The sequence below is a fragment of the Pecten maximus genome, chromosome 9 (genome assembly GCF_902652985.1).
Source record: "Pecten maximus chromosome 9, xPecMax1.1, whole genome shotgun sequence".
NCBI classification, from domain to species: domain Eukaryota; kingdom Metazoa; phylum Mollusca; class Bivalvia; order Pectinida; family Pectinidae; genus Pecten; species Pecten maximus.
In genome coordinates this window covers 37,496,544-37,507,977 of record NC_047023.1, presented here as the reverse complement: position 1 = coordinate 37,507,977, position 11,434 = coordinate 37,496,544, and the positions used below count along the sequence as shown (strand labels likewise).

General features: G+C 37.4%; 2 protein-coding genes across 2 annotated transcripts; both read right to left on the bottom strand.

The window, feature by feature from the left end:
• Nucleotides 1–1,751: 1,751 nt before the first annotated feature.
• Nucleotides 1,752–3,062, bottom strand: LOC117333990 (acetylcholine receptor subunit beta-like). The gene has a single exon (XM_033893411.1). It carries the CDS (start codon nucleotides 3,060–3,062, stop codon nucleotides 1,752–1,754), a length of 1,311 nt encoding a protein of 436 aa, XP_033749302.1.
• Nucleotides 3,063–9,128: 6,066 nt separating this feature from the next.
• On the bottom strand, nucleotides 9,129–10,565 carry LOC117333989 (neuronal acetylcholine receptor subunit alpha-3-like). Its single transcript, XM_033893410.1, has one exon. The coding sequence runs from the start codon at nucleotides 10,563–10,565 to the stop codon at nucleotides 9,285–9,287; it is 1,281 nt and encodes a 426-aa protein (XP_033749301.1). The 3' UTR covers nucleotides 9,129–9,284.
• Nucleotides 10,566–11,434: the final 869 nt, after the last annotated feature.

Below are 11,434 nucleotides of genomic sequence, written 5' to 3'. Positions count from 1 at the left end.
ATGTGATATGAATGTAACGTTATCGAAATGACATCTGAGTATTGATGGGTTTTTTTTCTTCAAATAAGGACTTGTACTTTGAATATAAGTTTAAATCAATAAAGCAATGATGTAATCACGACAGTGCACTAGCACCTTGTTCAGAGATCAGACAAAGTCCGGTGTAGTTGAATGGTATGGTGATTGTCTATGCACTATCCATCATCACAATTAACATAATGTGACAAGATATCGTTAAAAGACTTCACTATACGTTACCGTACTAAATATATGCTTTTGTTTGCTGTTCCTCACTGAACTATACGTTACCTTACTAAATGTATGCTTTTGTTTGCTGTTCCTCACTGAACTATACGTTACCTTACTAAATGTATGCTTTTGTTTGCTGTTCCTCACTGAACTATACGTTACATTACTAAATGTATGCTTTTGTTTGCTGTTCCTCACTGAACTATACGTTACATTACTAAATGTATGCTTTTGTTTGCTGTTCCTCACTGAACTATACGTTACCGTACTAAATGTATGCTTTTGTTTGCTGTTCCACACTGTTCAGATGAAACTTCATCAATTTGTCCTATTGGGCATTCTTTAAGTCGCTCTGTTTTCTTAACATATAAACAATGACAAAATTACAACAACAACAAAATTATTAAAAAAAAAAGAAAAGAAAAAAGAAAAAAAAAGAAAAGAAAAAAAAATTGTTGAGTGACAGAATACGTATTATCCTAATGATTATATAATTTGATAAATCAATACCGTAGTTATATTCATAATTAAAACCGGGAAACTTCCCACTAATTACGGGGAATCTCTTACTGGTTTCTTGACTCTCAATATGTAAATAAGCCTCGGAAAATATGTCATACTCGCATGCGCAAACTGATTTGTTTTAAAGCATTGCTGACTGACGATAAAAGCCACACAAAAGAATTCAATGCCCAAAGTTAATCAGATGTACTGGTGGCTGCCGTGAAGACAAATAAAAAAGCGGATAAAATAACAACATCTAGCTACGACTTGTAGAGACAACGTGAATCTGTTAGATAAAAATAGGGTACAGGTGAAAAGCCGCCATGAATAGGCAGTGTAACTTCCATTGTCAGCATTCGATAAACAAACCCGTGCTTTAATTCTGCTTATAATCTAGGCAGTATTGCAAGCCAAGTTATTTCTTCATGAAGCAACGTTGATCCCGGATTTTACCAAATTATATAAGATGTCCCATAACTTTATAAGATGACTTATATATAAGATATATCATATACTTAATAAGATATCTTATATATAATGAGATATCTCATTTAATTTTCTTTGTAATATTTCTTTTGTATTATTTCTACCACAATAAGTGGGCGTTATTTAACTCCGAAGGCATGGAATAATCATCACAACTGTTGAATAACATTCAGTTAATGCGTTTTGATTGGTTGGCACGGTGACCTTTGAACGGGAATATTTTTAATCACGTGGTTCGATGCAATTTCATTGGCTTACACTTGAAGACCGCTTCACGATGTCCTGTAATGTAAAGGAATTTGTGTTGAATTTATTTGGCCTTGGCCGTTTATCACCGTTGCCATCCTATTAACTGCAACGCTTTCGATAGGAATTAGAACAAAATCAGAATAGTGACCCGACCCGTTTGGTGATCGAATTTTTAAAAAATTGTTTTTTGAAATATTTCACAATATTCTGTTTAAAATAACACTGACATTGGTCTTTATATACATAATCCATATCGTCAGTGATTACAGTAGTGCTTTGAAAAATAGGACGGCTAAAATAATGTCAACAACTGCGAAGAAGCAGAAAAAGAAATAATCTAGAGCAGCAGAGACGTTGGTCCACGTATAAATGTTATTTCCATCTTCGTCGTTGTCACTTTCTGCGTCCAATTGAAGTCTGGGTGATTCTGAATGGTTCTTTATAATCAGCACCGTCACGTTTGAGGAGGAATGCATACTGATATCAAAATTCTCGTTTAGAGACGAAATACTATTTCTTATATTGTCCGTCTTTGGTTGCACCCTTCTTCCGGAACAAGTACATTTTCTATGACAGATCTTGACGATACATCGATAGATTGGAGACAGGTCTATGTTATTTGGACGATGATGTAGTCGAACCTGGATGACAGTCACCATAACGATGGCGGTCCCTTTGATAAGTAGGCTGATCACATACACCGCCAGGTAGGATGTAGTCTGGGAGTTTACCGGAAGTGAGGAACTGATGATGGTAAGGAGAACGGCAAACGCCAGATGCACGGTCATGCTGTATCCTATTTTCTCTCCACTGTCGACTGGGATAACAAATGTGAAAATGTTCAAAAGAGAAAGTAAGATGATGGGACAGATGATGGTAAGTATGTAATACTCTGACTTCCGGTCCAGAGATAAAGAGATGACGATGGTACCCCTCTCCTGTGTAATGTTGGAACTGCTAAGTCCCCAAATCCCGTTTCTTTCATAAGCGTCTGTATGAACTGGCCCTTTCTTTAATTTGAATCTCACGTCTTCTTGTTTGTATGTCCACATCCTAAATACTAACTTGCAAATTTGACTATCGAACGGGAATTTTGTAATGTCTATGTCACATTTGGTCTCGAATACTTCAAGCGGATTCCATTCTATTTCCCCCTTATGTTGTACTGTCACCAGAATCACCTGATCACCGAGTTCTCTCAGTTTGGTGAAACCGTTCTGTAATGAAATGTCTGGTTTCCACACTTCGTCTTGAGGAACATAAAGATAGGAAATGTTTTTGAAATATCTTTTGTCCCATGACAGGAATGCGTCTTTCCATTCCAGCTTGATGTTTGCTGTGGTGGCTAGTTTCTCCTCCATTTCGTCCAAATAGTTGATTCCTTGTAGGGAGAACTCTACTGTTATTGTAATTGCCTCGCTTAAGTTAGAATGAGGTGATGTGTTCTTATTGTATGAACGTTTGTTAAATAACTCGTCGTATAAGTTTTTGATGTCAATCCCCGTCTGGGCAAAAGTGACTTGAACCACAAGAAACATTCTCAAAAGAACGAGAATTGTCTGTGAGCTGGCCATTGTGGTGATGTTGCCTATTGAAAAAAAAACCCATCCGTGAGTGGATTATGATAGATAGATTTTGATTTCTAAAGTGCTTTGCTTACATCTGTTGATCAAGCTAGTGTCTGCCTCTTTAATATCACATCCCCAGTGGCCGTATCGATGACTGATAGATGAGACAAAGCTTTGTCAGGTGAACACATAGCAAATGTCCGCTTTTTGTGCATATTTTCTTCAAAACTATTTCATATTAAGCAATATATCAGCGCCTGGAGAATGCAAGGGGAGTTTTCGGAATCTCAATAACAGGAATGTATCTGCAGTTAACTCTTCAGTGGAAGTTTTACTTTGAGGAACATGTACAGTATGTGTATGGTATAACGTATGTTATGCAAATATAATCGGGGAAATTCAAATAGAATCGCTAGCCCAAGAGACTGTCGCTCTCGAGTTTGTATTAAAAACGGTATTTGTTCACAACAGCTATTAAATGATAAGGTGACAACATTTGATAATTGGTACAGCAATAATTTCACTATTTGTACTTTTTCACGGGTGAAATATTGCTTGCATTTATCAGAACAAAATGTTTATCTGATTGTTCATGTTGATGCAAAAACCAACAGAGAATACCGACATTAAAAAGTCACGTTTTCAAACAAAACAAATACAACACTTGAGATGTTTAAATCTTTCGTTACCAGTGTGGGATTTCATATCGCCCCGACACATCTGGTTGATATCAAAGTTGGTAGCGTTCTAGTGTTTTTATTTACGGATGAATGGAACTTTGAACGCGTTCACACAACTATTGAGATATTTGTCTTTGCCCACTTTGTTGTGTAAAGATATGGATGGTACTAAGCGCTCTTGTTCATTCTCAATACACTGTGGCTAGTAAAGAAAATCAATTCGGAAATCTATAACGGAATAGATTTTAATATTCCTAATCGTTCTTATTTCTAATCTTTTGCGACGGGGACATTCAACTACTCTGAAGTAATATTGTTCATATCAAAATCATCGTCATGACAGAAAATGGGACGAATTTGTTCCGTTAATTTTGATAACCCCGTCATACATAGGCCTGTTATCTAGTGTTTCTTGTGTAACTTAATTGTCAATCGGCGCATCTCAAACAAGATACAGATAAGTTTTTCATACCTTTCAAATTCAGGCGACAGGCATCCACAAATTGACGTAGATTTACAATCAAGACATTATACCATTTATAATAATTTTAAACAAACAGGATGGCCCAACTGAACGTGTAGGCAAGAACGTTACAAAATATATGATAACTAATGTATTCTGAAATTTCCGTTCTGGGAGGAAGCACGTGAAAGTTTTATCATGGGAAAAGATTCAACATTCAACTGGCTCTTGGAGATATTTCATTTTTAGCCCACCATCATCAGATGGTGGGCTATTCAAATCGCCCTGCGTCCGTGGTCCGTGGTCCATCCGTTCGTCCCTCCGTCCGTAAACAATTCTTGTTATCGCTATTTCTCAGAAAGTACTGAAGGGATCTTTCTCAAATTTCATATATAGGTTCCCCTTGGATTCTTGTTATGCATATTGAATTTTGCGACCAATCGGAAAACAACATGGCCGACAGGCAGCCATCTTGGATTTTGACAATTGAAGTTTGATATCGCTATTTCCCGGGAAGCACTGAAGGGATCTTTCTCAAATTTCATATGTAGGTTTTCCTTGGTTCCTAGTTATGGATATTGCATTTTGCCACCAATCGGAAAACAACATGGCCGACAGGCAGCCATCTTGGATTTTGACAATTGAACTCTGTTATCGCTATTTCTCAGAAAGCACTGAAGGGATCTTTCTCAATTTTCATTTTTAGGTTCCTCTTGTTGCCTAGTTATGCATATTGCATTTTGGGACCCATCGGAAAACAACATGGCCAACAACATTAATCTTGGATTTTGACCATTGAAGTTTGTTATTGCTATTTCTCAGAAAGTGCTGAAGGGATCTTTCTCAAATTTCATATGTAGGTTTCCCTTGCTGCCTAGTTATGCATATTGCATTTTGAGACTAATCGGAAAACAACATGGCCGACAGGCAGCCATCTTGGATTTTGACAATTGAACTCTGTTATCGCTATTTCTCAGAAAGCACTGAAGGGATCTTTCTCAAATTTCATTTGTAGGTACCTCTTGGTTTCTTATTATGCATATTGCATTTTGGGACCTATCGGAAAACAACATGGCCGACAGGCAGCCATCTTGGATTTTGACAATTGAAGTTTGTTATCGCTATTTCTCAGAAAGCACTGAAGGGATCTTTCTCAAATTTCATATGTAGGTTCCTCTTGGTTTCTTATTATGCATATTGCATTTTGGGACCTATCGGAAAACAACATTGCCGACAGGCAGCCATCTTGGATTTTGACAATTGAACTCTGTTATCGCTATTTCCCAGAAAGCACTGAAGGGATCTTTCTCAAATTTCATATGTAGGTTCCCCTCGCTGCCTAGTTATGCATATTGCATTTTGAGACTAATCGGAAAACAACATGGCCGACAGGCAGCCGTCTTGGATTTTGACAATTGAATTTTGTTATTGATATTCCTCAGAAAGCACTGAAGAGATCTTTTTAATTTTTTGTAGGTTCCCCTTTGTCTGTAGTTATGCATATTGCATTTCGCGACCAATCGGAAAACAACATGGCCGACAGGCAACCATCTTGGATTTTGACAATTGAACTCTGTTATCGCTATTTCTCAGAAAGCACTGAAGGGATCTTTCTCAAATTTCATTTGTAGGTACCTCTTGGTTTCTTATTATGCATATTGCATTTTGGGACCTATCGGAAAACAACATGGCCGACAGGCAGCCATCTTGGATTTTGACAATTGAAGTTTGTTATCGCTATTTCTCAGAAAGCACTGAAGGGATCTTTCTCAAATTTCATATGTAGGTACCTCTTGGTTTCTTATTATGCATATTGCATTTTGGGACCTATCGGAAAACAACATGGCCGACAGGCAGCCATCTTGGATTTTGACAATTGAACTCTGTTATCGCTATTTCCCAGAAAGCACTGAAGGGATCTTTCTCAAATTTCATATGTAGGTTCCCCTCGCTGCCTAGTTATGCATATTGCATTTTGAGACTAATCGGAAAACAACATGGCCGACAGGCAGCCGTCTTGGATTTTGACAATTGAATTTTGTTATTGATATTCCTCAGAAAGCACTGAAGAGATCTTTTTAATTTTTTGTAGGTTCCCCTTTGTCTGTAGTTATGCATATTGCATTTCGCGACCAATCGGAAAACAACATGGCCGACAGGCAACCATCTTGGATTTTAACAATTGAAGTTTGTTATCGCTATTTCCCAGGAAGCACTGAAGGGATCTTTCTCAAATTTCATTTGTAGGTTCCTCTTGGTTTCTTATTATGCATATTGCATTTTGGGACCTATCGGAAAACAGCATGGCCGACAGGCAGCCATCTTGGATTTTGACAATTGAAGTTTGTTATCGCTATTTCTCAGAAAGCACTGAAGGGATCTTTCTCAAATTTCATTTGTAGGTTCCTCTTGGTTTCGTATTATGCATATTGCATTTTGGGACCTATCGGAAAATAACATGGCCGACAGGCAGCCATCTTGGATTTTGACAATTGAAGTTTGTTATCGCTATTTCTCAGAAAATGCTAAAGGGATCGTTCTCAAATTTTATATGTAGGTTCCCCTTACTGCCTAGTTATGCATATTGCATTTTGAGACTAATCGGAAAACAACATGGCCGACAGGCAGCCATCTTGGATTTTGACAATTGAGGTTTGTTATCGCTATTTCTCAGAAAGTGCTGAAAGGATCTTTCTCAAATTTCATATGTAGGTTCCCCTCTGTGCCTAGTTATGCATATTGCATTTTGAGACCAATCGAAAAACAACATGGCTGACAGACAGCCATCTTGGATTTTGACAATTGAAGTTTGCTATCGCTATTTCTCAGTACTAAATGGATCTTTCTCAAATTACATATGTAGGTTCTCCTCTGTGCCAAGTTTTGCATATTGCATTTTGAGACCAATCGGGGAAAAAAACAACATGGCCGACAGTCAGCCATCTTAGATTTTGACATTTGAAGTTTGTTATCGCTACTCCTCAGAAAGCACTGAAGAGATCTTTCTCAAATTTATTTTGTAGGTTCCCCTTGGTCTGTAGTTATGCATATTGCATTTTGGGACCAATGGGCAAACAACATGGCCGACAGGCAGCCATCTTGGATTTTGACAATTGAAGTTTGTTATCGCTATTTCTCAGAAATTGCTGAAAGGATCTTTCTGAAATTTCATTTGTAGGTTCCCCTTGGTCCCTGGTATTGCATTGTGGGTCCAATCCGAAAACAACATGGCTGACAGACAGCCATTAGCGCTAAATCTTAAATTTCATATATAGGTTCCCCTTTTTTGAAAAGTACAAGAGGTCTGTTTCTGAATTTACACAGATTAGTAAGACTTAGAGGAAGGGAAAAGTAGAGTAAAGATCAATCTGACATGGAACCTATAAAGATCATTCAATGGTGGGCGCCAAGATCCCTATGGGATCTCTTGTTTATCTTGATTTCTTTTTTCGATTACGGTTTGAAAGGACATTTGAACATTTAGGGATTAAGACAATCTATCTAATGCATAACGGGAAAATAGCGTGAATCGTGAATGTTTTATCTTTTAAATAAATGTGGCGGAGACATCCAGTCTTGGAAATCAAAATTAATATTTTAATACATTTTTCATATAATATTTTAAACAAGGTGTATAGTAATAGTGAGGTTGTGAGTTTCTGTCAAATGTATGTAACTGTCTATGTCAACTGTAATCAAGTCCTGTTCAGTGTCAGTGTTCATGTCAAGTGTCATGTGTTTGTGTTTATGTTTTGTATTTGTGACCCTTGACCTCATACCTGGCACCCGTCACCTGTAGCCATGTGACCACCTCTCCCACACCTGGCCCACCCTGCACATGCAGAGCTGGGACAGAGCTAGTCAGACCACCAGGGGATACAAAGAGCCATGATAAGGTATTTTTAATTACATGCATACAATTCTTTAAATTAGTTTAGTTTGTTATTCAATTACAAATGGTATTTGTACATACAATTGTAGCCAATTACATATTACCTGGTTTATAATTGTCATTAGGTTCAGTATTAACTGTATCTGTAAAAATATGTAAGGTTTTTTTTTGGCCTGGCGGCCATATTGAAAATAATTTTTAATTATTCCTAACTTCAGGCCATTTGTCCAATATAGCACTTGTAAGTGGTATATTAATTATCTCTGAAGTATTTTATAGATATATATATATTTGTCACTGTATAAAGTATAGTGGTATATGGTGTTTTTTCATTTTGTCAGGTTTATTGTAAAAAAAAAGGACGGAATTTGTATTTTGACTCAACCTCTGTCACATTGATAGAGTAAGTGTTGTTATTAATATAAGATATGTCAAATTAGTTATAAGGTCATTTTGTCTATCACTTATATTATTGTCAATGTAATTCGGGATGATGTAATTGTGTTATTATCATGGTAACTGTATGTGGTCATATGTAAAGTTTCTATTACTGTATTGTTAAATTTATCTGTGATGTCCATATATACCGTAAACTTTTAGTATTTGTTTCTACTGTTTTAGGGTGTCCTGCTGAGACTATATGTATCTGGAATAAACGTGATAAGAAGGAACTCTGCACCATTGTGTCTTTCATTCTGCCACTGCCCAAAATCCCCAACCCGTTTCATAAATATTGGACAAATTATAATGATGTAGCGAATGAGAAGATAATGTTGCTCAGGCTAGGTAAACATTTCCTGCCGACCTTTATATCAGGTTTGTCATCAATTGTAGCTTATCATCGAAGGCAAATACACAGATTCGACGCTTTTTGGTACCGTTAAGTATATATCATGTCCACATACCTCACTATGAAGTTATGATCTATGGTATGGGTATCGTGTTGAAATGGACGGGCCCTGTATGTTTACCACCGATGTCACCATACAATGCTTTCGTTTGACTTTAAAGCGGATCAATAAAACCAAACAAATCAATTCAGTCATCGGATTTATTGAAAATTTTACTTTATATACTTAAAGAGCTTTTTACGTTCTGTTTCAAAAATCACTGATATCAAATCTCTGATTGTATACAAAACAGTGACCATATTCGTGATCAGCCTTCATCAGGAATTGCTACTTTGGCTGTATTCACAGTAGTGCCTTGAAAAATACGCTGACCAGAATAACGTCTACAGCCGTGAAGAAGCAGAAAAAGAAGCCATCTAGAGCCGCAGAGACGTTAGACCACGTATACATATCATTTCCATCCGATTCGCTGTCACAATGTGCGTCCGATTGAAGTCTGGGGGATTCTGGATGCTTCTTCACCATTGTAACGTGCGGAGAGGAATCCAGAGAGAAAATATCGTTCCTAGTATTGTCTGTCTTTGGTTGAACCTTTTTTCTTGAGCATGCATTTATTCTCCGATTTATCTTGACGATATACCGAAAGGTTGGAGACAATTCGATATTATCTGGACGATGATGGAGTCGAACCTGGATGACAGTCACCATAACGATGGCGGTCCCTTTGATAAGTAGGCTGATCACATACACAGCCAGGTATGATGCAGTACGGGAATTGACGGGTAGTGATGAGCTGACTATGGTAAGGAGAACGGCAAACGCCAGATGCACAGTCATGCTGTATCCTATTTTCTCTCCACTTTCGACAGGGATGACGAATGTGAAAATGTCCAAAAATGAAAGTAAGATGATGGGACAGATGGTGGTAAGTATATAAAAGTTTGAATTCCGGTCCAGCGTCAAAGATATCACGATGTTGCCCTTATCCAGTTTAATACTGGATGAATAAAGGTCCCATACTCCGTTTTGTTCGTATAGATCTGTATGTAATGGCGATTCCTTCAATGCTAAACTAACGTCCTGTGGCGAGTGTGCCCACATCACAAATACCAGGTTGCAAGATTGCCTATCGAATGGGAATTTTGTTATATCTATGTCACATTTTGTCTCGAAAACTTCCTGCGGATTCCATAGTATTTCCCCATGATTATCTACCTTCACCAGAATCACCTTGTCGCCAAGTCCTGTCAGTTTGGTGAAACCGTTATTTAATGAGATGTCTGGTTTCCACACTTCGTCCTGAGAAACATAAAAATAGGAGATGTTATTGAAATGTTTTTTATCCCATGACAGGAATGCGTCTTTCCATTCTAACTTGAGGTTTGCCGTGGTGGCTAGTTTTTCCTCCACCTCGTCCAAATAGTTGATTCCTTGTAGGAAGAACGCAATGTTTATTGTAATTGGATCGCTTAATTTGACATGTGGTGATGCGTTCTTATTGTAGGCTCGTGTGTTAAATAACTCCTCGAACAAAGCTTTGAGGTCCGTTCCTGTCTGGGCAAACGTGACTTGAACAAAAAGAACCAACCTCAACAAAGCGAGAAATGTATGTGCGCTTGTCATTGTTGTAATGTTGATTATTGCAAACCGAATCTACGAATGAGGATTAAATCGCCGGATAGAGTCTATTGTTCAAGCATTCACCCTTTTTTATTTGACACCCCATTGACGTCATTGATGACTGATAAACTATAGACAGTTCTGATGGCAAGGCTTTTGGGAACATTAACCCTTGTACAATATACAATATTAACAAAAAGAACATTCGAATATTGGAGTATCCCTTCCATTTGTCGTTTTATATTGGACACAGTACATGGCTTATACCACCTACCCTACATTTCATGATTTTCCATTATCTTCTATGCAAATATAATAAGGGAAATTCAGATAGAATCTCTGGCCCAAGAGACAGCCGCTATTGATACTGTATAAAACATGTGTTTGTTTGTAATGGATAAAAACAGATAAGCAGGTGACAGCATCTGATGATTAACACGGCAATTCTATCATTATTTGCACTTGTTTTACAGATACATGTAGATAGTTTGACGTATCTGATTTTCAATGTTTGTAAAACAAACCCAACAGAGAATACCGGCATTTAAACAAAGCTGTAGTTATAATCGATAAAACGAGAGCAAAGTACGGGCGATTTGGTAATTTGGTATCTCATGAATATCCCCACCCCCTTTTACTTCGGCTCCAATAAAATCTACTGGATTATGCATCAATTATCATTTTTTTGAAATACAGGTCACCCATCATTAAACTGGTAGGAAAGCAATGATGATCCAAACAGTTTCCGTATCAACAGGCAGTGAGAAAATCTAACGGACGGGAAAGTGGTTCTGCTAATTTGCAAAGGTTTAAAACCCATTTCATCAAAGTGCAATCAATGTACAAATACTGGATTTGGTTTGTTTTGTTTA

Excerpts from the sequence above, each read along its gene's own strand:
- LOC117333990 (XM_033893411.1), bottom strand. The coding sequence starts at position 3,062 with ATGGCCAGCTCACAGACAATTCTCGTTCTTTTGAGAATGTTTCTTGTG.
- LOC117333989 (XM_033893410.1), bottom strand. The coding sequence starts at position 10,565 with ATGACAAGCGCACATACATTTCTCGCTTTGTTGAGGTTGGTTCTTTTT.